The sequence below is a fragment of the Haliotis cracherodii genome, unplaced genomic scaffold (assembly GCF_022045235.1).
Source record: "Haliotis cracherodii isolate W230 unplaced genomic scaffold, xgHalCrac1.p SCAF_16, whole genome shotgun sequence".
NCBI lineage: Eukaryota > Metazoa > Mollusca > Gastropoda > Lepetellida > Haliotidae > Haliotis > Haliotis cracherodii.
This window is the reverse complement of record NW_027266271.1, coordinates 15,694,253-15,722,222: the sequence shown is the minus strand read 5'-3', so window position 1 is coordinate 15,722,222 and position 27,970 is coordinate 15,694,253. Positions and strand designations below refer to the sequence as shown.

General features: G+C 37.5%; 1 protein-coding gene across 2 annotated transcripts; it reads left to right on the top strand.

Moving 5' to 3' along the window:
* The first annotated feature begins 1 nt into the window (after window position 1).
* Window positions 2-26,725, top strand: LOC139463872 (nestin-like). Of its 2 annotated transcripts, XM_071245273.1 has the most exons (9): window positions 2-85; window positions 870-1,067; window positions 6,801-6,863; window positions 9,774-9,902; window positions 10,494-10,655; window positions 11,058-11,188; window positions 12,321-12,386; window positions 18,086-18,128; window positions 19,430-26,725. In XM_071245273.1, the coding sequence occupies exons 2-9, from the start codon at window positions 972-974 to the stop codon at window positions 20,867-20,869; spliced, it is 2,130 nt and encodes a 709-aa protein (XP_071101374.1). In that variant the 5' UTR covers window positions 2-85; window positions 870-971; the 3' UTR covers window positions 20,870-26,725. The 2 variants fall into 2 exon arrangements, with proteins under 2 accessions (XP_071101374.1, XP_071101375.1); XM_071245274.1 differs by lacking the exons at window positions 2-85; window positions 12,321-12,386 and having other exon boundaries at window positions 766-1,067.
* The last annotated feature ends 1,245 nt before the right edge of the window (window positions 26,726-27,970 follow it).

Sequence of the window (27,970 nt, the reverse complement as noted above, 5' to 3'; positions counted from 1 at the left end):
AGTAGGCAATAAAGGCAAATATGTATACATGACACTTATCAACTAACCGTGGTCGGCATAGGAAGGTTTAATCCCTTACATTTGGGTATGTAGACATCTATTTATGCTTCATTTGTATAAATCTTCTTGTAATTATGTTGTTCCAGCGTGTGAAATCGGCTCTATTGGAAGCGCTCGTAAAATCTATATCGTCAAAATGTTTGATTGTCTGAATTGTTAACAAGCCGTTGCCGCATGATTAAGACGTAATGGGAAATAAATTATTACACTCGCTATGACATACTGATTTTAGGAAACTCGCGTAACAATGCATGTATTATTACTCTCTCTCGCGATCGGGAAATACACTCGTTTCGTAATATCAGTATGACACACATATCATAAGTATGTCATATAAATTAATGACTGTTTGCAGGCATTATTTTCTGTTCATGCGTGATACATGTTTTTCTTTTGTACATTCATGTTTAATTTAGTATTCGTTGTTTTGTGTCGGTTATGTACCTTCCGGTAAAATGGACACATATCTTTTGACTTGCAATGAATGTAACTGAAGTATACAATGTTAGGCTGAGTATAGGGAGGAAAATCCCTAAATCGACTTATATACATTATTTTTATGGGATAATGGTAAAATAATTACAAAACAGAATTCAAGGTTGAAATGTCCTCACATCAGAATATATTTGTGCATATTTCACAGGGTCCTTATTAATGTTTACACCGGTATATCGGTTTCTTCCGCGTTAACCCCGGTGACGTTTAACCACTTCCGGTAGCAACAAGAACTGTTTGTGGCTCGGTAATTCATTATCGGGCTGTGACTACCATGGAACCTCATCATGATTTGTCGTCTGTTGTATTTTCAGCTACGTAGAGAGGACAGTGGTTAAAATGGATAATGTTGCGAAGAACCGGACAATATTGAGCCAAAGAAATTTCTGACATCTTTCCTCAGTCTTTGATTCAAAATGGCGGATCAAAAAGAGGCTCTGCATCAGATACGAAGACAACTGTCAACTGACAGCGAAGAGTTCCATGATGAAAAACTGGATCCAAGGATTCAGGTGGCTGTTATCATTGAATTTACATAACATTTTCTTTGCTAATGAGATCCCTTATTGTTGTTGGTTCGCTTTTTACTTGTACTGGTAATGATAAGCGATTTCATAAATAGTCCTGTGCAGTTTTATTTGTTTATCTTCAGAACAAATAACAACAACATTAGTTAGTTCCTAGTATGTTATCATTACAGTTTGTCACCCTCCAATTTTAGATATCTGATTCAGCCTGTTGGGATTCTAGATCCCACTAACATGACTAACCTATCTTAGTAACCTTGTAAGACTAAGAGGGACTCAATGGATATGCATGGTCAGGCTGTGACTTGACATGTCAGCATGTTCCCTGACAACATGGATCGCTGCTCTTATTGTCAATCACTGGTTTGTGTAGTCCAGACACGATTGGGGTGTTAAACAATAAACAAGGACAAGTATCTGTTTCATGTTCTGAGACTAAACATGCTGAAGTCTTCTGAATGCTAGTCTTAGAGCAGTGTTAGTGTTTGAGGTCGGCTGTATTAATGGCTAATCTTTGGAGAACACAATTTATAATAAATCATTCAAACAATATTCTAGGCCTTAAGCTCAAGTAAACAATTTACTTTGACAACTCTTTTTCACATACATTTTACCATAAGTTACCATGGACCATAAGTTTTGGTAAAGCATGTGCCATTATATATTGATAATATTCATGTGCAATATTTACGGAGCACCTTTAGAATACAGTACCACAACTTCTTGTGAGAATGATCTCTGCCATCGGTCATGTGTCAGTTTTTGTGAGTATCCGTCGGACGTGAACTGAAACCTTCGGATTGTTAGCCCAACAGCTAGCCAACTGAGCTACATCCACACTTTGAAACTAAGTGAAAATTTACCTACTCATGCCTAAGACGTTAACTTTTTTCTTTATTTTGTTTTGTTTGTTGTTTATCATCCAAAACTGGCTCCCACAGGAGATATCGCTTGGATTAGATCAAGCGATATCTACACTGTAGATATCGCTGCAATGAAATTACATCACAATGCTTTGCAGACCATTGTGACGTCACTGGTTACCATGACGTCACAATCAAATGACATCACTAATGGCTCTGCTACTGAAGCTGTTAGCTGTACTTTTTACACTGAAGACACTGCTAATTACTGTCTACAAATTGAAAAAGGTGGAAGAATGATGTTGAATGATAAATAAAATCTCACCCTCGTGTCTTTTGATATCAAATATATCAACACTCGTTGATAAAAGTGGCAAAAATCCTCGGCAAGCCTCGGAATTTTTCCACTTTTATCAACTCGTGTTGATATATTTGATATCAAAAGACACTCGGGTGAGATTCTCTATTTAACGCCTCACTCAGCAATATTCCAACTATATGACGGCGGTCTGTAAATAATCGAGTCTGGACCAGACAATCCAGTGATTGACATCATGAACACAACAAACCACTCAATTGGTATAGGATGACATGCATCAACCAAGTCAGTGAGTCTGACCACCCAATCCCGTTACTCGCCACATGCGACAAGCAGTCGCCATTTACGACAAGCATGGGTTGCTGAAGACCTATTCTACCCTGGATCTTCACGGGTCTATTACCAAACTGAACGGAAAGGGTTGAGTAGGTTATGGACACTTACGAAGGTTACGGGTAGGCTTGGTGTCTCTTTCCCTTAGTCTACATACACTATGAGTGATCCCGATGCCAACATTTCTCCCATTCCATAATCTTCAAGATACTGACTGGTAAGGAATGAGCTGATATTTGGCATGAACATCTCCAGGGGTTAGACGTTGGAATTTATGAGTATTCATGAATGATGGTTTGAAATATTTTTTGGGTGATTTTTTCACAGAAAAGTGTGGGAGGGAACATTGTATGGATAATGTGGATCATAGTAAGGAACTAGGAAGGTATGGGCGTGGCTACCGAGGCCACGAGGGTGTATCAGCTTTTGAAACATTTCTGACAAAGTGTAGGCCTAGTGAGTTAAAGTGGCTTAGGTGGAACTGAATAAGGGAAAACAATAAAATAAATAGAGGTTATCACGCAAGTGTGTTTGGGGATGGGAAATATCCTGCATTATGGCTTGCTAAATACAATGTTTATTCTTAATGCAGGATATGTACCATCCCCAAACACACAACCGTGAAAACCTCTTTATCATAAAATGTCATTCTTTAATTCTGTGCTTGAAAATCGCTTTCCCTCCCTAACAAACATTACCGAAACATTGCGATTTTTCCTGTAATACGCGAATTAATATTTATTACGTCACAGGGTAAGTGATGTGTCAGTCGGACAGTGACAGTAGCCAATATAGTTCCAAATGAAATCTATTTCTTAAACAGTGACGAAGCAACATATACGCAAAACAACAATTGTTTTTACTTGCCTTTTGCGGCAATCCATCGGTCTGTCCGCTGGAGTAACTGCCCTTTGTCAAAGGGAAGCTACTCTAACCCTAGTCTTTGAGACGTCACGGCCACGTTCAGACGTTGTTAACTGTCATAACGCTAAGAAGTGGAGTCAGATGTACACACAGCGACAAAACGAAACAATTCAAACATATTTGGCTAAATCCAACTATTTTAGTTTGTGGAAAAGGTTTCTACAAGCACAGATATGGCTACTGATCCCGCTTGGCGAGGCCTAGTGCCCTCTAAAAAATGTTTTGAAATGTATATATCTCCAAAGTTGCCAAAACTTATAAAATGCCTCAGCTATGTCCCAGTTAGACACTGGTTTTCACTCGATGGCCAAATGACAAGGGCGACGTTTATTTATAAACACTGAAAGTAGTCCCTACTTGACCTTCGATATATGCATCTCTATCCGCAATTGACCCCAACAGATATCATTTTTATCTGTTGGCTTTATCCTGCCGAGAAACCTACCCATTATATGATGAACAAGAATACCAGACTGTCCTGACAAGTGTATATATTTGCATGTTTCGTGATATCGGCCAACATGTTTGAAATTGCATTTGCACAGCTCTTAACATGCTTAACATGCCTTGTATCCATCCAACTAATTGATTTATTGCAACAGAAGACCCTCGGTAGAGTTTGGACTGGCAACGTTTACATGTACATGTGAAACCTCAATAATAAACTACATTCCTGTGCATACTAATGAAAACTACCAAATCAAAAAAATAAAATATGCATATTAGTTCATAAATTAACTTATAAAGTTGAAGCCGAAAAAAAATATTGAACATAAAAATGCTTTCTTAAACTGGGGCCTGCAATAAAGAGTGCCGCCTCAAGCTATATTTAAGTGACGAATGTTGAAAACTCTCAACATCGCTGGGTTTGTTCAGCATGTTCAGTGACAAGCATGTTGAGGTGATAGAGCACTGAAAAGAGCTTATGCACACTCAATGACCCTGACATCACAGGGCATTGTTTCGATGGTGTATCTGGCAACATAATATCACAAATTATGTCATAGGGTATTATGAGGTGTTTGAAAAGTTTGTGGTACTGTATTCATGGTATTCTAAAGAAAGGCCAAATTTACTCACAAGTAATCATTCACATTGGGTGTTTATAGTTTTCTTTTGGTGTTCAATATATTTAGTCCCTTTGTCCAGTCTATCATGCCTATTATGTATTTTTACACCAATGAGTTGGCATTTTAAAAATAATTCTCTTTAAAATGCTGTTTCAAGTGACTTCTAATGTGCATCTGTTTGTGTGCTGCCCCAAGTTTGCAATATGTTGCATGCTCAAAACAGCAATATTCATTAGCAATGAGCAAGACATAGCACCTGTTTATACATTATTTACTGCAATAGCGTTCATATATGCCTTCATTTAATCAATAAATGTGAGACCTGTGAAGATCCTGGATAGAATAAGTTTTCAGCTTGCCGTAAAAGGCGACGATGCTTGTCGGAAGAGGCAACTACAGGATCGGGTGGTCAGACTTGCTGACTTGGTTGATGCCTATCATTGTATCTTGATGCTCAGGATGTCAATCACTGGATTGTCTGGTCCAGACTCCATTATGTGCAGACCGCCGTCATATAGCTGGAATATTGCTGAGTGCAGCGTTAAGCAACAAACAAACAATAAATGTGACCAACCATGAGATAAGCAGGATAAGGGACCTTGTGGGTCACATTTTGACTTCTCATTATATTTTAAAACTACACTATCTTAGGAACACAAATACAAATCACAAGCTTCAGTTTATATTTATTACAGAGATACATGACACAAAACATTGAACTCATTTTCGCAAAGCCCCATTTTCAGATTTATAACTATTTATGTAATAAGTACAGTTTTCAGATATTACGTCAGATTAATTGAACATAGGCATGAATGCTGAAATGTCTTGAAATAATTTTTTTTTACATTAAGAATTAAGGTGCAAAATAATATATTTTTGTACAGTCCTAACACATGGTGAATTTTACGTAAGTAAGTTGACGCCAAACGTCTTTCACAGCACAGTTGTATCCTAGCACCCATAAGGTCCCTTTTCTCCTGGTGGGTCACAAATAATGATTTGTAAAGGAATACAGGCTTTGTGAGAGGATGCAGTGGGGAATTACAAAGTGTTGTTATACTCATGAGTTTTGAAATTATTCATCATGTTCATACATATTTGTACATTGTATGTAAGCAAGTCCAAATTATTAGGTAATGTGGGTTTATCATGCTTATCTGGAGCTCTGGATAGGTGTTCACTATTCAGTATGAACGATGCATGTGAACAGTCTGCAATAGTATGATTCTGTTTGGTCGAGTAGGCTCTGTTAATAATACTTATGATAGTCCACACAACAGGGTTAGAAATTGCCACTAGTCCTATAGTCCTTGCCAATCTGCCCAATAGTTAAGGTATCATAAGGACTAGTAGACATTTGCCATTTTTAAGGATTTTACTATATGTTATCATTATAAGGACTAGTGGACCAAAAATGTTAGTTTCTACCGCTGCACAATAAACTAAACCCCACCACTTGGAGGGATGTACGGGCTGGTAGTAGTAGTAGTAGTAGACTCAAAAGTTTTGTCACAGACTGAGTCTCCATTAAACTTCCACAGCTGAATGACCAACATGAAATTACAATATCATGCTTAGTCATCGCCAGTAGGCTTTTGATAACATTGGTTGGAACGAGTAAACTACATGTATGTCTGACAAGACATCATCACATGATGATGCTTTGAATAGATAACCTGTCATTAGTTTTCCATGGTGTAGTTTTTGCATCCCAATCTGGAGCTAAACGCAATGCTTAACATTTGCTATATGAAAGTTTGACACCAATATTGATTGGTTATCCTTTGACTTGTAACTAGGTCATGAAGGTTGAGTTAGAATATACGGTGTTGTGCTGAAATTTAGAAAATACTGTTCGGGTGCATTATTCGTGTGCTCGATATTGGTAGGAATTTTTTCCCAATTCTTAAGAGAGAGTGAGTATGGTTTAACGCTGCTTTTAGCAATATTCCAGCAATATCACGGCGGGAGACACCAGAAATGGGCTTCACACATTTTACCCATGTGGGGAATCAAACCCGGGTCTTCGGCGTAACGAGCAAACTCTGTAACCACTAGGCTACCCAACCGCCCCCCAACTCTTAAGAGTAAACATGAGATCAGAGTTATAATCACAGCCTAATATTTGTGAAATGATTGTGTTGTTTATGATATTTATTATTATGGAAAAGACTGCAATTATTTGAATTTTCTGTCACAATTTCAGATAGAGCTTGAGAAGCTAAACAAGGCAACTGAAGAGATCAACAAACTGGAACTAGAGTTGGACGTGAGTATTCTACAACTTGAAATAACTGACATATTCTAAGCCTGCCTCAACATGCTCTTGAACATGTTGAAAGGATGCTGCTTCCTTTATCTGGAAAGAATCCTACTCCTCTACTTCCTGTTGGATAGAAAGTCTTAACTATCATTTCCAGTTTCCATAGTTACAAAGGAGTTGGCAAATAGGATTGTCTGTTTTATTGTAACTTTGTAGAAAGACAAACAAAATTAATTCAGGGACTTATCTAGACCTGTTCTGAGGTCAATCAATATTCAACCCAATTCTGTAGCAAGTGTCCGTAAAAAATCCAATATGGGAATTAGAATTTCCCAATTCATGTCAATTGGTTAATACACATGATATTGTTTACTAGTTCATGTTAACTAATGTGATGACTGGGTTGAAGATGCTTCACTGATAAGAGGACCAATAAAGAGGAAGAGACTTTAATTATTCAATTTTAGTTATTGCATTTGCTTTGAATGCAATTTTAAAACACATTGGTAACAATACCGCTGAAATTAAAAAAAAACACTTTAAGAAAGTCCCAATTTAATGCAAAATATTGTTTTCACCAGTTTGCCCGCTAAGGGCACTTAGTTTGGATTCCTAGATAAATCCCTATAATTATCAAGACTTTCTTTAACGACTTACATAGCCTACAGGATTGTTCGTTTCTAGGATACTGACTGATTGGCATCCAAAATTTCCCGAAGATTTCCTTTCAAGTTTAGTAATCACACAGAAGAATGTCACATAAAAAGTGATAAATTAGGAAATGTCCTAATGCCATTTGTCCCTAGCAAAATCTCTGTGCCTATCAGATTAACTTCGTTATGATAAATTTTGATATGCAAAAAAGGCTTTTTGTGACATTTACAAACCTGTACACCTGGTAAATAGTTTAATTGAAGTATCTTGAAAAATGTAATATAAATCAATTAGCCAAGCATTTGCCAGAGTTACCCAGAATCCTGCATGTATGAGGCAACAAATATGAAGATACAGCAAATAGGAATAGGAATTTTGTTTTGGTTCCTGATTTAATAACATCTGCCTAAGTTTTAAAATTGATACATAGAACATGTAGAAATACTAGAGTCTCTGAACATGCTGAAAGAAGAGTCACATGAAATAACACATGAATAAAATATGAAGTATTGATTAGTTGCTAATCATGTGGAAATATTTATCATGTTTATGCAACTTGTGATGTGGTAGCTTGGGAGTCAGTGTGACCCACAGATTTTAAAATGTTAGAGAAACTGTGACCAGCCAATTGACGAGAGAGCGTGTCTTTGAAGTGTAATTTTCTGAAATACTTCTTATCCCACTCCTCTCAAAACAAATGTGTCATGTCAGGCAAATGAAATAAATACTTGTGTTTCTGGTAACCATGGTAACTCAACCTACCTTTCATTTTACTTACAATTCTGATTGTGTTTTTATTATATCTGTTATTAGTTTGCCAAAAGACCCGTCGACATTTAGACAATTTTGACTTTTTGAAATATTCACTGCTGTGGAGTTCATACACACAATACGTGCCTTTAATCAGTAAACATGGTAAATAAAGGCCTGAAAATACATTCAGGTACACAGTCTTAAGAGGCTACATTGGATAATTACACAGTGCTAGTTTTCTTGGTTTGTTTGTATTTTCATGCATTTGTACGCAGACATCTCCAAATAAATTAAGTTAAAAAGATATATTGTGCATATTTTACACAAAAATGCACCTTGTCTGAAGCTTTGATCCATTTCCAGAATTTTTACGGACATTTGATCTTGGTTGAGTATTGGCCTCTGAGGACATGTAGATAAATCCCTTGTGAGAGCATGCTAATGAAAGCCACATTTTGCGATGATGTGATTATTTACAATACTTGTATACAGTATTCGACGTAATAAGCGCCCCGCTCTAATAAGCGCCCATGGCGATATTTGCTGACATATTGGCTAGTGAACAATCCCAATTAGCACCCCTTCCGATTGATCAATGTACACAAGACTTATTTATTCGCGTATAATATGCACTCATGTGTTTTATGCACCCTTAATTATGAGCGATTAAATTCTGGAAAAATATATCTGTCGTATTTAAACACTTTAGGCCGTCAGCATAAACCACAAAATTTATCCTTTAACTCTGTTTTTTTCACCAAAATAATATTCTAATAAGAGCCCCCTATTTCTAATTCTGAGAGCGCCCAGGGCGCTTATTACGTCGAATACGGTATGTTTGACTGTTAATTTTCTAATCTATATTTGTGCTGAGACTTCAGTACTACAGATCCTGCGTTTGGCATCACATTGTTAGAAATACCTTGTAAAATGGCTCAACATTCCTTATACCTTTGTGATACGTCATGAAAAGAAACTCTGTTGGTCAAAACATGCGAAATGTGTAACATATCATACAGGTTATACATTTGAAAATATATGATGATCATCATGACAGCGATAGAAACTAACATTTTTAGTCCACTGGTCCTTATAATGATATATAGCAAAACCCTTAAAAATGATAAAAATTCTACTATTCCTTATGATTCCTTAAGTTTTGGGCAGTTTGGCAAGGACTATAGGACTAGTGTCAATTTCTATCGCTGTCATGATAGTAAATCCTGAAAACATCTTAGTCTAAAAATATTTCATGTTGGACACCAGCACATTTTTCGTTAAGAAAACTGGATGTATTTAGAGTAGTAACAACCACTGATTATTTTAAAATGAGATGTTTATCATTATAAGGTACTGGAGCCATATCAGTTGTGTCCTTATGATGAGGATATTATGATCGTCTTACATCAATGTCTAAAACTTGACAATTAATTCTGAAATTTGTTTCAAAGATGTTGAATTTGTTTTCTGCTATGATTTATAAAAATGTTTCCGTTATTGATATTTCAGGATGCCAGGGCCTCATTCCGCCAAGCTTTGTCTGACTCAACGCAAAAACTTAACACTCTGGCCAAAAAACTTGGAGCATGTGTGGAAAAGGCTCGACCTTACTATGATGCTCGGATTAAAGCCAAAGATGTAAGGAAGAAAATATTTATGTTATATTTAACAATGTTATGTTTTCTGGTACACCATATTACTGATGACCATGCTGTTTTTTAAATTGAATTGGAAGTCATGGGGTCCTTGTAGTAACTATACTTATGATAATAAATTGAATATTTGGAATAGATAGGATCCGTAGATTCAAATGCTATGATTTGAGCAAACCTCAAAGATCCTAAGAACTCCCTTACTTTCAAATTCTGACTTTACAGACATGCTTATCGAATTAAATACATGACAAGAATGAATTTACTTTTTTTCAGCTAAATATTAATTAGAAATAAATGCAATATAAACATGATACTGATATTGGCAAAATTTTATTTGATCATAGACAATTAATAGCAATCCTTCTACACTTTTTGTGAAAAGTCTGTAGTATATGCAAGAAAATATGGCTGTCATGAATATTTTTGGTCTCAGAAGGGGCACTTAAAAAGATTACTTACAGATTGGTCTAGAAGTTGGCCGGTGGTGCTTATTTCGAGCATTTGCCTACATGAGGACAAATATTAAATGAGAATAATGTTCCGATTGGCTTTATGATGCTGTGTTTGACTGTAGGACCACCTGGAGACACAGAAGGCAGCACTGAGGTATGAGAGAGCTTGCAGTATGCATGAAGCGGCGAAGGAGATGGTGCAACTAGCAGAGCAGGGCTACATGAGACGGGAACAGCCGTCAGACCCCGCCTGGCAGGAGATGCTCAACCATGCTACAATGAAGGTGATCATCATGAAATATCATCTTACACAAGATGAACTACTGTGTTTGTTAATGATCAAACAGATGGGACATTGGCCATTGTTAACTTTTACATTTTTTGCATCTTTTCTAAAACTTTGCATGAATGTTCAAAGCTATGGTGTCTCTAATAAATACCCAAAGAATTCTGATCCAATTTTACAAATGGATGCCATCCATATTGAAATATTGTTTCTGCTCATTACGATTTGTTTGACTATTTTGATTTTTGGCCCATTGTACAACTTAAGTTATTGAGCAAGTACTGAGGAAATCAGGTTACTTTCCTTATTTTTTGGTCCATGTGTGGCAAGACTCTAGGACTTACGAAAAAGAGGAATGATTTTTTCCACTTCTAAGGTTGTCCATCTCGGATGTTGTCAGGTGAATGAAGCAGAGAAGGAGCGTAATGAGAGCGAGCGGGAACATGAGAGGACGACCATCAACTTCAAGAACTCCGAGGACAGGGTCCAGCAACTGCAGAAGGAACTGAAGCGTGCAATTACAAAATCAAAGTGAGATACTTCTACATCTTTTATCCACTAGATTTGTGTAACTGAAGAAATGCTTTCTGATATTAGCCGTCCCTGATTATACGGGCATTAGATCACCATTCTATCATGATAAATACCCTGGACCCAATCGCCACAATATATTTGAATATTTGACCATATCCATCTCTCTTATCATGCTTATCAGTAGCCTCGCACAGAATTTCTCTTGTTCATGGGTGAAATTTGAGTAGACAGCTTTTTTTACCTTTGCCTATTTACAATCAACTCAAAATGAAACTATGGTGGCGAATGGGCCTAGGGTTTTGATCTGAACAAAATTGAGATATGATACACGTGATAATCAAGGATGGATATCAGCATTGGAATAAAATTCTTTTTGTTACCGAGTGATGTATAAAATAGATGTAGCTTTAGTTAAAGAATATGATCAGGTCCCTGTTCCACAAAGTGACTTTAACACACTGACTATTGTAAATCACTGTTAAAGTATTGGAGTTGTGATCATCTTAGCACTAAGATCACTTTGTGGAATGAGGCCCAGGGTAGGTCATTTCACATATTAAACTTCTATGAATAATCATTGTTTCAAATTGTCAGTGACAGCTTTTGAAAATTGTGAAGATATTTCAATGATCATATCTTTTCATGAAAATACATGTATGGCATTCCACAGCAACCAAATTTTGTCCTGTTTAGACTTAAACACATGTTGAAATGACTACTGGTGACGGAACTTCATATGCAGTCAACATCTGACTTCTTTTCTAAAGATATTATTGAAAGTTGTATGCATGGTGTTTGTACATTGTAAATGTAATAGTTCAACTCTTGTGAAAGAGTGTGAAGTTATAAGGGAGATAACTCTGATAAGACTGCTTTTGAATTATTTTCTCAAATTCCATTTTCTGTATGATTACCTTTGCCTTGTGTAAATTGTATTTTGCATGGTTTATGTTAAGTTTATGAACAGTGTTTGTCTTGGTATGATAACCAAGACTGGTACATTTGTGTTAAAATGGTAGATGTTTTTTCTTTAATTGTCAGTGGTCTAAAAACGTTTTTTGTCATCATGGATTATTGTTTGTATATGCAAGATTGTATTTTAATTTTTTCAACTATTTTACTTGCATAGTTTCGCTACACGCCGGCATTTCCTCCAACTTAGTAGCCTAGCCAATCAGCACTGGCTATCACTGTTGTGAGTACATACCATCCATGAGAGTAGTTTCTCTTGCTTGTTGTCGGTACATATCTATACCCTTTTCACACACTTGCAACACATGGAATAGTCAGGATTACAATGGAAATGCTTTGCTGGTAAACTGGGCAGTTCATATCAATGAGTAAAAAACTATGTGTATTTGTGTTATGTTTATTTGCCTGCAGCATGTGCCTAACACTTGCTCAGATATGCAAACCTCTTAGTTTACAAGCATCAAAGCCATTAGGAGCTGAAAACAAATAATTCAGTGATTTATATTGAGGTCACATGAATGCTGAGTTTTTTAGGCTAAGGGCCTTGCTAGTTAAAGCTAGACATATAGTATTAGATGTGTACAATGATTGTCTGGTCCAGACTGCCATCATATTGCTAAAAGATTGCTGAGTGCATCATTAAACAACAATCCTTTCAGTGTCGAGGGTCCTTGACATATTCCTGATTAGGATTAAGGCTTGAAGGGGTGTCTGATAATGAGCAAAAAACTCTAGGACTCCTCTATTTTTTTACTCTTGGTATTGAAAGAGATTGAGGAATATTGAGAAACAATCACCGATTATCGAACAAAAACATATTGTATTACATGTATGTTTTTATACCTAAAACTATGATCAAATTATTTTGAAATATCCTATGAAATGGAATACAATGCCGCGAACATGTTTGCAGACGTATGTTAAAAATATGTCCTGGAATTGGTAAAGATGTCCTCGAACAGTAATGATGCAATGATGTCCTACCTAAATGTTTTTTTAATGAAATGTTTAAGATAAGCCAGTATCCTTGGACCTATTTCTCTTCACAATTCAACCACCTGTTACTTATAAGTAGGTTAGATTGCAAGATGCAGTATTATCATACTAGCATTGCCAGAATGTTGTAAATAAAATTATTTGGTATTATTTATTTTAAAATTGAAGTAATTGAAATTGAAGTAAAGTGCCTGTTGGATTTGGAAGCCATTCAATGTATAATGTGCAACAGTTAATGTAAACAGCTAATACTTTAAAGGGACATCTGCGGTAGGAACTACCACACTCTAGTGGGCGGAGCTTATACCAGTGATCTGACAGGTCAATATGACGTCATGATAGCACACGAATTTCATTTGTTAATGCGTAAACGGGTGACGTCATGTAAACATACACCCACGTGGACCGTTTGACAACAAGGACGTAAGTTTTAATGGTAGACTTGCTAGAAGAAAGATCTCACATGTTGAGACTTGGAGGATAGTGGGGAAGCTGATAATGACCGTATAATGTAAAGTTGCTAGTTGCAAGTGTTTTTGGAAATGACTGTCACGGATAAGGAAGGTTGGAGTGTGTACTGTAATTGCAACAGGAAAGTACATAGTTGCCAGTTGTGATCTGCGATGACATTAGTTCCTTCTACAACAGTGTTCTTTGTTCTGGTGCCAAAGTAGCATAGAAGTACATATAATCAAATCTCGTCAAATGTGTAAAATCCCTGGCTGTGTCAAATTCACTGTCCGGTCCCGGCAAACTTGTACTATATTTATTACTATTTTAACCCAGATGTGTCAGATTCCTGGTTGTCTCGGAACTCAATTTCTAGTCCAAAGATTTTAAATAAATAAAGTTAAAACTTACCCTGATTATTTGTTTCCTCACATCAAAGTCATATGGTGTCACAGTGTTCCAGTGATATCAATTTAATGATGTATACTGTAATTGTAGGTACATACAAATGCTTCTGTTTCATTTCTTATGATATAAATATCATTTACATAACATGCATGATGTGGTATGTTGGCTTTCTGTTGTCTGATGGATAAGTCAGGCCGTTATTATTTGAATAAGGTTGAGTCAGATGAGTTTAACCCTGGATAAATCAAACTGTCTGATACTCGTGAGTTCGAGACAACAGGGGTACACTGTATTTACCTGTCTGTTATTGGACATGAACCCGTCCACCCTTGAGGAGATTCCAGGATAGAATAGGTACCAAGTATCTCATTCTTGCAGTGTGTGACTTCTGCCACTAATCCAAAGCCAGAGTTTAGTAAAGTTCTGTTCCAGTCCTTATTTCCAACCCTCTGTAGTAAGTTGAGCTATTAATAACTCCATATAAGACACTGAAGTCTACTGGTAATTTCACTAGGAGCCTTTTTCTAGCTTGTAGAATAAACGATTTTGGTTCTTGTATATATGTACAGACTAAATGGATGGTGTAAATTGTTGCTTGTGCTATCAACCACTGGGTTGCCTGCCCCAAACTTGATCTATTCATATTTTCCTTTGGTATTGCTGATTGCATAGGGAGACAAACTCAGTGCCTAACACATGAAAATTAGTTTTGTCCTTTTTGGAAATAGACATGAGATAATTGTATTTATAGAGAAAATTGTGGCTGACATACAGCACACTTATGTAAGTGATGTGTGAAGGGGGTATTGGACGTAGGACAAGACATACATCCCCTCTCTCAGCAGCTTTCTTCACTGTGTCTCTCAGTATGCAGATATGTCAGCACCATACCCGTGCTCGTGGGTTTCACCGAAGTGGTAAACGTCTGAGACCTGCATCACTTCGGGCTTTCCTCCCACATTAAGCTGACACGCCGCGATATAACTGGAATACTGTTAAAAGCGGCGTTAAACCCAACTCACTCACTCACTCACTCACTCAGTATGCAGATCTAGTTTCTACACATGCTCGTTCAACCCTACAAAGACTTTTCTCATATCAAATAAAACATTTGCAAAATGTCTGATAATTCACAACTTTCCACTAGTGGTGTAATGATACGGCGATAAAATATTGTATCGCAATACGAGGCCCACGATATAATACATAGATTTACTATCCCTGTATCGTGATACATACGATACATTTCATTACAAGTTATATTGGTGTAAAAACATGTAAATAATAACGGAAACAGTTCAGCCACCAGCTTATGCAGATTCTTTAGTATTTCATGGTTTGCTATAAGTAGCATAATATTCACAGTGCCTTCTACCAATATGTTTCTAGCCTACAATATCCCATCTTCGATCTGTGAAATTTAAGAACAAACAATTCAGGGTTGTGATTTATCTGCAATTAGAGAGACAATCAGCTTCCCTATATATATACGGTACGTATCCCAATACTATAGATGCGATATGAATCTACATATCTATGAATCTATATATGTAGATTCATGTCGCATCTATAGTATCGGGATACGTACCGTATCACGACCACCACCATATCGTTACACCTCTACTTTCCACATAAAGAATTACCATGATTACTGTAGATTATCACTTGTTTAATGCTCATAGTAAAAAGCGTTTGTAAAGTCTACAGGTAATGTTATTCACTATTTTTGTGTGCAGATCGTCCGTTGTTATGGCCATTTTGCTCATTTTCCACCAATACACACAAAATTTCTTTGAGGGCTTTTGAATGTTAATAGAAAACTGGAGAAATGCTGGTTGCATATTGCATTACTTTTTGTTTACTTTTTGTCATGTTTGTATCGAAATAGAAATTTGTTGTGCTTCAAATGTTCTGTGCATGTAATTGCTTCTATTACTGGACAGAAATTTGACGCTGCATGAGCTTCAGAGAACTGTTCTGCTGCTGAGACAGTCACATAGTTGATTTTCACTGACAAATGTTTACCCATGAAGTTGGAATGATCTTTAGCTTGAGGCGACTTACGGGATCGGCTGGTGAGCCTCGCTGACTTGTTTGATGCATGTGATTGTATCCCTATTGTGGAGATGATCTGATCGATGTTCATAATGTCAATCACTGGATTGTCTGGTCCAGACTTGATTATTTACAAACCGTATAGCTGGAATATTGCTGAGTGTGGCATTAAACAACAAACAGACACTGACATGTTCTTTAAATTGAGTGGTGCACAGATATCCATGCATGTTCACACAGACTATACAACCAAGGTCCTTCCTGCATACTGCAACAAATCCCTGCATTATCCCCAAAGCATGTGTGTCTTCAGTCTGCCATATCCTTATTTCAAACCCCTCTATTTTGCACCTGCAAATGAAATTGTTCCGATTGCAATGCTTCATGGGTGAAAGATTAGCTATGGTTTAGGGTTGTTTTGAGATGTGTTATATCCTGTCCAAGGTGGATAATGTTGAGTGATCGTTTTATGATTGTATGTAATTTATGTCATCCCCAGTCTCAGAAACGTACACATTAACAAAACATACCCTTGTGTATTGTCTCTACTTTTGACCGTCTCTGTGGCGTAGTGGATAGAGCATCTGCCCTGAGAGCGGTAGGTTGGAGATTCGATCCCCTGACTGTGTCATACCAAAAAGACAATAAATGATGGTACTTTGCCTGGCGCTCGGCATTAAGGGACTAAAACAAGGGCTAGACGGCTCAGAGTCAGTTTTCTGTGTCTGAGAGGGATATCCATGTTAAACTGCTGCATGGTATCTCTGGGCTAGCACTGTAAAACCGGCTAAGTCTGGACAAGTACAAGCAGCCACATGTGCATACAAGTTGTACTATGAGTGAAATAATCTTGAACGCAACGCTAAACCCCATCTCACCTTACCTTCTTTATTGCTATTGTTCTGTGAAATACTTTGAAGTAGAGGGTAGTTTTGTATTGTCTCGTGATCTTTTACAGCTTAACTACAGTGGAAATAAGTACCGGTATCTCTCATTAAGTTAGTGTATTTTGAAATACTGGTTGTCTTTTAGTTATTCCACGGACCTGGATACACTGTGTTTGTATTGCTCACTGATATTCTGGTTATCTCAACTTTCCCCCCTGTATGCTGTCACTCTGAGACACGAAAACCCCATTTGTTGACCTATAACCATGGTAACACCTTTGTACCTATGTTGTTACATGTAACCATGGTAACCATTTTTAATTTGATAAAGAGTATCAAAGATGTTTTTCTTGTAGACTTTCTTATGTAAATGAGGAAGAATTATCTTTCAGTGATATCTTTTGGTGAGGGTACTTTCTTGATAAGCTTGAGAATGGCAGCTATATCTATATTGTTAGTAAGGTTAAGAAAAGTCTTGTGTTTTGTTTAGTAAATACACATTCCACTGTGTCATGATGCTGTCAGTGGTATACATGTTATCACAGTTTGCAGTGTGTGGGATTCTGTGTGCTCAACTCAGCTGCTTTGTTTAAGGCTTTGCATAGTAGTAAGGTCATGCACACCAGAGTTACCTCCCTTTGATGTCATTCCTAAATTTAAGGCAAATGGTGGCAGTGGATGATTTTCAGCTTACAGATGAATAAATATGTGAAAATGTAAATTAATTTAACATGAAATATATATGTTTATATGTAAATCATCTTATATGTCTGTTGTAAAGAATCTCCACAGCAGCAACTGAGAACAGTCCGGAGAGTCACTAAACCTTATTGTCTTTTTTTAACCAATTAATCTTTCACACCCGAGGGGTACCAGTGTCAGAATAAGTCCCCAGCACCTTATACTGGCCGTAAGAGTTGACTTAGTGGATCAGCTGGTCAAGTGTGGTGACTTGTTGATGGTGTGTCAACGTACCCTAACCATGTGGATCGTTGCCCACTATATCAATCAAAGGGCTGTCTAGCCTTTTACAGGCCAGTCGTATAGCTGTGGCATCAACAACAAACACAGACACTGTTTCATATTTTCTTCAAATCATTATACATCATGCTTATCTGTGTTTCAGACCTTATTTTGAGATGAAAATCAAGTTTAACCAGGTCATGGAAGTAAGTAGACATCCTCTTTAATGAAAGTCCATTAAGTGAACAAAGAGAGGATGGAGTCTAGGGTGTCATTGTTTGTCATGATTTCGATGTATCGATACTTTGCTAATATCGATGCTGTATTGATACATATGATATATGAATATCGATACTGTTACAGAAAAAACATTAACATTTGTTCAGGTTACCTGGGTTAAGACGGACAAATAAGAAGGCAGAAAGTTCAATTTGAAAAGTTTAGTTTTGTTATTAATCTATATATTAGTGTATCATTATCCTTTGAGTTTGTATGATGATACTAAACCTTCCGATCAACGACACCCCTGGGCATATTATAGCACAACAGACACCAGTGCACTTTTACAGTCCTTGATAGCAACACTTTGTATCCAACGTCAGTATGAGAAATGCAGAAGCCCCATAGAGCCCCTACATAACTTTTATTCCTTGTATGTATATAAGTAATAGCACAAGTTCTTGATCAATTGTAAAATAATGTATAATTCCCAACAGAGCATCTGTCTCAGTATCTCACTGAAAAGTCAAGTAACAGCTACCCCAGGAAGTTACCCCCATCTGAATCATCCTTCAGATATTACAAACTATTTGGTCCAGTCAGTATGATGTTTTTAAACCATTGAGTAGACATTTTTTCAAAATAACTCTGATGGCAATGCGGTTTGTGGTGACGTTGCTTTTTTATGCATTATTCACTGCAGTAGAGTTCATGCCCGCTTCGGGGCGGCCGGGTAGCCTAGTGGTTAAAGCTTTCGTTGTCACACCGAAGACCCGGGTTCGATTCCCGACATGTGTACAATGTGTGAAGCCCATTTCTGGTGTCCCCCGCCGTGATATTGCTGGAATATTGCTAAAAGCGGCGTAAAACCATACTCACTCACTCACTCACTCATGTCTGCTTCCGATCAGTAAAAATGATCTGTAAAGAAATACAGGTACCCAAGTTGAATGAAATTGGGTTTAGAGTTTTGTTATACTGTTGGGTTTTGTAAATTTTTGTCGTGGTGGTCAGGCTCGCTGACTTGGTTCATGCTTGCCATCGTACCCCAATTGCGTGGATCAATGCTCATGATGTCAATCACTGGATTGTCTGGTCCAGACTTGATTATTTACAGACTGCCATATAGCTGGAAAACTGCTGAGTGCGGCGTTAAACAAACAAATCATGCATATTTTTACGCAACCAACTCAAAATTAATTGGGGAATGGTTATTTATGTTGCTTATTTTATGCAAATATGCAGCTTATTTACTTTGCTGACAAATAGTTTGACCTTCATATTTCAGGAACAGAAAATTAACGTGAGCCGTCTGGAGGAAGATGTGGCGTCAGCCAAGGCCCTGTACTCACAGGCTCTTCATAGTCTAGAGGCAATCAGCGATGAAATCCACCGCCAGCGTCTTGAGCGGCGAAAACAACAACAGCTGGGCGTGCGCAGTGCAGGGGTGGGAGCTGAAGACCCATCCCCACCCCCATCATGGGACAACGGCTCCCCTCACATCGATGGCAGTGTTACCCCCCACACTAGCAGTTGCTCTAATGTCTCTCTCACCACGATAACCGTCAGCTCAAGTGATGCCACACAGAGCATGAACACTCTTAGCCAATCAAAAGTTGAGCTACAAATGGAGGATACTTCAAAAGACTTTCTCTTTCCATCAGTGATACATCCCACTGCTGACAAGGCCAGGACGGACAGTTATCGTCAAGCTATTGACTCTAGTCAGGTGATGAGTCCTTCAACTGATAGTATGTGTTCAGCGGACTATGATGAAAATTTTGACACGCCTAGTCTCGATGAGGAGTATATGAATCTCCCAAACACACATTCCCCGAGAGGGAGGATTGTGATTCAGAGAGCTCACGTGAAACAGGAGAAGAATGAAGAAGTATTTCCCGACGCACAATCATCTACTGCCCTTGATGAAAAATCACCTGAGGAAGAATCTCAAAAGGTACAGAAGGCCACAAGTGATGCCACTGATGGCCTGTCTGAAAGACAACGGTCTCAACCGATTGCTATCGCAGGGATAAGATCACACACTGAAGGGGTGTTACACCACCCTCTCAGTAAGAACTACCACTCTAACCTTAGCACACCTGAAGGAGGAAATAGTCCAGTAAGTGGCTCTCCTTCCACATCTAGGAAATCACCAAAGCTGCAAGGGTTGATTTTACGTATTGACCCATCTATGGACCCCCTTCAAAGGGTTTATTCCTCCCGACCGAACTCTCTAAGTAGCACACCGCCTCAGTATTACCCCCCCAGCGCTCAAGATACACCTGCCGACAACGTCCCTGAACCTACTGCAGAACCGGTCACCAAATCCATCTCTTCCAGATCTCAATCTGAAGGAACTCCGGTTAGGGCTGTGCCAAGTTCCAAAGAATTAGGAACCCCTGGTAGTGAACGTGCTCTGAGAGTTCCTTCTACAAGTGATATGTCCTCGTACCATGAAGACAGCTCGGACACGGAAAGCATTGCAAGTGCTGGTCCGATGATTGATGACGAACAGATTGAGTTCCTCAACCTGAACTTCTCCAACCAGACTGTAAAGGATGACAACCCTCCCAGCTTCCGCAGGCAGTCATGGAACCGGATGAGCCTCCCCCCAAGGCTGAGCTACCTTGAAGGGTATGTCAGGAAAACTAGTGTGTCAAGTGAAGCTCAGATTCCAGAGCAAGCTGAAACAGAGGCACCTAAAGTGGAGGCACAGCAATTGTGAGCAACTGTGAAGTGCTTCGGACATTTTTGAACAGTGCTAGATTACTTTATACACTTTGAAGAGTTTTAGCGTAGTTTTATCACTAGTCTTGGAATATGGCCCTGTCATGACAATTTTTGAAGGGTGTGTGTAGAAGTGTTGGGAATGTTTTCGTCACTGTGTCACCATTAGAAAGTGAATGTGTTCAGGCACAGAGAGATATGCTCAGCACATAGGCATAGATTTGGATTAGATGTGTAGATACCTGGACACAGGGTTCTTTTAAGAAATCAATCTGGAATGCATCACATCATGTCATATTGTGATAGTTAAAAAGTGTATTTTATACAATTTTGTCAAGAAAATTACGACCTTTAAAAAAACAAAGAAATTGTTTTCTGTTATTTCGTTTTCATTTGAAATCCAACCATATCGAAATGATTTTTAAGAATAAATGGATAATTAAGAATACTAATCATAATGATGCAATGATTTGTTTTAGCATGTTAAGAATTTCTGTTCCAAGGAGCTGTTTTTAAATGTTTCTTAAAGTTTTTACCTGTGAAGTGATAAAACATATTTATGTATTTATTTCAATCATGAAGGTATTCTATGATTCATGATAGTTTAGAATGTGGCAATGTGCAACATTTTTATAATAAAGTGATAACTAAATGTTGTCACAGTAAACGTTCTGCGAGTCTAAGGGACTGAACATTGTATCTCTTGGAGACAGGAAAGCCTGGGATTTTCCTGGACATATATTCTAGCAGTGTCAAATAGTTTGGATAATATATTACTCAACATTTGATAGGGATATTCTGAATGTGTGTGTATGGTTGCTAGAAGATGATATCATGCAATTAGTATCCCATATTGCCAAGCAATCATTTAAAGTCATGAAAGCAAGTGCACAATTAACAGATTAATGTATGCCAGGTGCTGTCTTAGTTACGTGACAGTATGCAATAGCAGCGGAAGAAATTGGCACTAGTCCTTGCCAAACTGCCCAATAGTTAAGGTATTATGAGAACTAGTAGAAATTTGCCCTTTTTAAGGGTTTTGCTATATGTTATCATTATGAGGACTAGTGGACGAAAACTGTTTTATTCTAACGCTGCAATAGCCCAGTATCCCTCTCTAATTTTGAGTAGTATGTTGTAGGTTGCCAGATATCTAGGATTCATAATGTATTTTTAATTTAAAAAATAAATTCTATCAAATCACGTCAGTAAGGCAAGTTGTACCTTTGCAATTATCATAATCATTTGCAACAAACACAATATAAAATGCATTTTTGTTCTCACTGACCTGATGTGATATATTTTTTTAAATACAAATATGTTGTGAATCCTCGTTAATTGCAACCAAATAAGTTTTCTGGGAGAAATATCCTAGGTCCCTCTTTGCTTAGAGTCTGGTGTACTGTGTCAGTCCCTAATGAGGTCTGTTCATTTGCCTTGATCCGACCATCATTCTGACGTTAATACATATCCTATGGCATAACTTGTTGAGGCAATTGATCACACATGTTCACTGGATTATTTCTCTTTGTCATTTATGTTATTTATTGATATTTTGTATTTCATGATAGTCATACGGACTGGCGCTACTTCTGACCAGGGATCCATTCCTCAAAGTGATTGTAGTACTAGGCATGCTAAGACGATCATGAGTCCTGTACCTTATCGTGGACTTAAGATAGTAGTAGCACTATGATTGATTTGTGGAACGGATCCCAAGTCAAGTTGATGTGCTTGTATTCTCAATGAGGGTGGTAGAAATGTTCCAAATTTCTTGATGAGATATCAGATGCTGAGATACAGGAACTGACTTGTCATGTCTCTGATACTTGCAGTAGTCCTAGTGCTAAGATAACTTGCCCTGTATCTGTCTACTGGCATATTTACTATGACTGCGCCTCTTCGGAACTCCAGGTTAGATTTGGTCTTCAGCATCCCATGGTTGTCCAAAAAGCAACTTCCGTGGTTGGGCTCACTGACTTGGTTGATGCATATCATCGTATCCCAATTGCATGATCAGTGCCTATGATGTCAATCACTGGATTGTCGGTCCAGATTTGATTATTTACAGACCGCTGTCATATAGCTGGAGTGTGGCATTAAACAACAAACAAACTAGGTCTGGGATAAGACATGTTTCTATATACCCTGCAAAACTTTGTTTGGGTGACACAATGATTAATATGAACTAGAATATTGTTGGTTCATGTTATTTTGGTTGAAAATGCAAAAAAAATGATGACAGACACTAAACTTAGTGATACACTAAAATATACTGGGAACGGTTTGATGCAATGGTCGTATTAAAACTTACTGTATCATATGCATCTGTGTGTCTGTGAATCATATCTCCCCGATATTTATTTATTTATGTTAAGGTCAGCCAGATTAATTACATGGATCCCAGACATATTCACATGGGAACATGCAGGTTTTGAAAAAGGAAAAATCAGCAACGAACTAGTCAACTGTTTTATAACACAAGCAGTATTCCTTGGAAATTTTTATCTTTCACACTGTTTTCATATGACTGAACACCTGGCAGTGGAATAGTATCAACAATATCAAGACTTACTGTTTAGAAAGTGAAAAGAAGTTTTTTCCAAATTCACACTCCCGAAATAATAGATTATACAAACACAGTTAGACAAGGGGTGCTTGATTTTTGTCAAATAGAAATTGATTGTCATCACTGTATCTCACGTGGTCTTCTGTAAATAGACTTGCCATTGCATGAAGGTTCCCTCGGCAGTTACATCAGCAGTTAGTGACAGCGTGGCCTGGTCTCTGTAACAAGCTTAAATACAACATTTCAAACATTTTTCACATGGACAACCATTCAGGACTATAACATCTTTTTGGATAGATATTGGAATACCTTGTTAAGAAATCTGGAACTTTTTAACCATTCTCCACAATGTTTACTTCACCATGTGTTCTGTGGTTCAGATCTGAATCTTTCACTTGTTCCTATAATTACAATCACTAGATCTGATTTTAACCTTTAACCATGTCTGTCATAATGAGCACACCATGGTCCACAGGTCCAAGTACTCGGGGATCATCAAACACTTATTTAGGATGTACAGTTCATATGAGTAACAACCACAATTCAGCCACAATCAGCAACATTTAGTAAGAGAGATCATTTCTTCGCATGCTTGAGAGACTTTACACTGTCAGTTTTGGCATTGTTAAATCCACATCATCAGTATGTCATATAGTGTAACCCTGTCAATCTACACTGTTCTCAGTGAAATCAGGATTAACGCCTGAGTAAACGTATGGTCTCATTCACAGACCAACTTCATTTAAGATGCCAACCTTAACATTTCTTGCAGTGATACTTGCTGTTTTGGACAAAACAAAGACCATTCATGAAAATATAGAAAATATATAAACACAAGTTTACAGTATTTCTCAATCATAGTTTGAGTTCGTTCTTTTTATAAAAATGGAAAAAAATCAAATTGGTAGAGTAAGTGTAATTTGGAACATCAACAATATATTGTATTAGGCCTAACAAATTCAAGGATTAACAAAACCTGTACAGAGTAATGTTATATTTTGGATTACACTTATTTTGGTGGAATCCTATCTGGCTTTTCGAACCCACAATCTCAGAGTAAGGCACCTAATTGCCAGCATACAAAGTCAGCAACCTAACCCACTCAGCCACCGAGGTTTCCACAAAATGGAAGTCCGACAACTGGTAGTCTTGATCGCATACTTTATGTACCCCTGTGATAAGTGTAGTTGGTCGGTGGTTTCAAAGAGTCAAGATAACCTGGGGTTCATTTGGTGGCAATAAGCTATAAATGTGTTTAGCAGCTTCACACAGAAATATATTCTTGTTAATTTGCCATTATTTTTATGACTGATGACATGTTGCGCGCTGTTTTTGAGAAGTGTTTGGAAGCATCAGTTTATTTTTTTATTCATTGTGATTTACAGTTTGGTTTCACCTTGTGGTCTAGCTGTGTGGGGGTATTTGAACCTTCAAGTCACTTACTGTTTACAGAAATTACCATGTATTTGATATGATATAAATCACATGAATTCAGATTTTTCGGACAAATGTCAGTCTTCATTCTGCTGTTTCACTTCATAAATTATGTTTTTAGGTTTGTCAGCTTCAGACCCATGCTTGTGGTTTCACCAATGTGGTAAACGTCTGAGATCTGCATCACTTTGGGCATTCTTCCCACATTAAGCTGACATGCTGTGATATAAATGAAAAACTGTTAATAGTGACGCTAAACCCAACCCAATCACTCACTCACTCATCAAGTTGATCTGTACAACTTTACCTGATTGGCTGGTTTAGACAAAACTATTGTCACTTTTCTCAGGACGTCGCTTAATTTTAGTATTTTGCATATATTTGCATCATCATTTAGTTTTGATAAACATGACACCCATGAAATGTGATATGTTTTAATATTTAAATACTTTAGGTGTTGTGAAGTGTGTGCCTCACTGATTCCAACACATCTGTCACAAATGAAGGTTCTTTTGCTTTGATTTTTTTGCGGAGGTCTTGACAGTGTTAATTTGGAGGAGGCACTGAGTCTTACAAATAGGTGCCTCTATTGATATCACTTTGGATGAGGTAAACTGCAAGTGATCACTCTTGAAGCAACATTAACGCAAGCAATGGAAATGTTGAATTGTGTCAACATTAACAAGTTATTTTTTGCCAAATAAAAGGCCTGGGCAGTTTGATATAGAGCATGAAGGGTTAGCAAGTGACTGATTCACATTAAACAGCACACCTGGTAACACTTGAAAGATGGGTGAATGTATATTTTACTAGTTTAACATATGGTATTGCCTCCAGATGAATGTATGCCAGGCAGTTTATGTCACTTAAGAGCAAAAAGGTTTCACTTACAAATTATGTCATAATGTTTGAGTTTGAAGAACAGGGTTGGACAGTCCTTTATAGAACTTTAATGCATTCAACAGTGCTGCAACTGTTTGTTCCAAGCTGTGGGATGTTCTTTCTATTTAAATATTTTGGAATATCAAATCTTTCAAAAGAGTGTTAAAAAAATATTCAGAAATAATTAAAGTATAATACAAGTATTTAAGTTGTTGGCATGACATGTGAGATCATGGGACGTTTTCATATACTTGGATTATTGTACTAACATGTGAATGTTGCCAACAGAACTGTCATAACTTATGATCCAAGTAGTCGGTTTATTTATCCCTGTGTTGGGAAGATTAGGGTTAGACAGTGCTTTTGCATGAAGATTTTGAGTTTGAAATTATACCGGTAATTTGTCTTTGACAGTTTCAAGTTGTTTTGATCGGCCTTCCTTTTCCAGAGGCAATGCATTCATCCAGCAGGCACTGGGAAGATAACAGTGTTTGCCAACATGAATTATCTCTTGTTTCATCATGAGAAAATTAACATGTGGTTCACCGATTTAAATTTGTTTTTATAAAGTAAACTTCTGTGAAAAACCTTGACCTTAAGATAGGAGTAATTTGTGTGTTACAAGGTTATGTTGTCTTTTGAGCAGCATGAATGTAATGTTTGATAGATGAGCAGGCAGTGGATTTTGCCAGGTTGCATAAACTGCATGCAGATGTCATATTCAGCAGTGATGGGCAGAGGGTAAAGCTTCTGCTCATAAAGGTGACAGCCAGGCTTGATTTCCCACATGGGTAAAGCGGGTGAAGCCATTTCTGGTGTCCCCTGCCATCATTCAGATACCAAAAGCTTAAAACCCTACTCATTCACTCATACAACAGTGAATCTGTTTTCCTTGTGAAAATGCCTTGGTGTTAATGATTCATAAGGTATTGTGTGTAAATTTTGGCGATTACCTAGAATCTATTCCATAATATCATCTGCATGTTCAAACATTAGACAAAGCCCATTGTAATATTGCCATGGTTACCAGACCTTATAAAGGAACTGTTGACAGAACATTTTACAAGCCAAGAATTGGTGACTGTTGTATTATCCAAGATTTTTGTTAAAGGCAATGGGAAGAAGTTATTTATGTGTTCAATGAGTTGTTGTACCTACTTTCATCTAGATACATAGTTTTAATCTCTGCATTGTCCCAAATACAGTCCACAAAGTGATCTTAGCGCTAAGATGATTGTAATGTAATGTACTTCTTGAACAGTCTAACATACCCCACCCCAGTGTATTATAGCTCAAAATTATTACTATGTAACCAATGGGTATCCTTTTGGCCAAGATGGTGGATAAGAATGGATTATTATTATTATTGTATGAGAAAGTTTTGGATGAATGATCTTGAAAAAATGATTGAAATCATTGGTTTCCCTCAACCGGGTCCAAACCTGCTCTGCAGGCCAACATAATCCAGACACTGCTGACGAGGCATCACTCATCTTACCCCAACACCACTTGGGAGCTCTTGCTGCTAAACAACAATAATCAAAATTCATCAGACTGCAAGACAGTAATTTGTTTTGGTGGCAGTACTTATGATTGGTCTGTTGATACAAGAAAGTCACGATACGATACGTATCTCTAAAGGCAATGATAAAAAAAAACAAGACTTAAAGGGCAAGTTCACACGGAAATGAACCTTTTTTTCTTGTACTTTTTCCACATTAAAAGTGTTAACATAGAAGTGTCATAGACAAAAATATAAAAACATCATATTTGATTAACATATTTTTTTGCACTAAAACGATTTATATTTTTCACATTTACCAAGTGTTCTATTTCCATAACAAAAACACCATGGCTTATGTCCCTTGCAATATGACGTCATTGGTGCCAATTGATAAACATTATGACGTCATCATGCTTTGTTAGAGCCGCTTCACGTGGTGTAGGTACAGTTTTGTGATTCTAGCATCTCAGATGCCCACCAGAATTGTGTTATGCTGAGTCACCACTGCGCCGGAGTGTGTCGTAGACCATGTTGTTTTACCGCAAATTGGTCCTTGATATCTTTTGCGTTGAGAATAGACAGGGACCCAGTTGAATTGGCACCAATTACGTCATAATCTAAGGGGGATAACTCAGGCCTATTTCGCTCGTAAGAGGAAGGCCTCATAACGGCTAACTAATTCTAAAATTGTGTTTTGTTTAGAAAAAGAA

Coding starts and splice junctions, on each gene's coding strand:
- LOC139463872 (XM_071245273.1), top strand. CDS start 972: ATGGCGGATCAAAAAGAGGCTCTGCATCAGATACGAAGACAACTGTCA. Junction 1,068..6,800: donor AACTGGATCCAAGGATTCAG/GTGGCTGTTATC, acceptor TCACAATTTCAG/ATAGAGCTTGAGAAGCTAAA. Junction 9,903..10,493: donor CTCGGATTAAAGCCAAAGAT/GTAAGGAAGAAA, acceptor GTTTGACTGTAG/GACCACCTGGAGACACAGAA.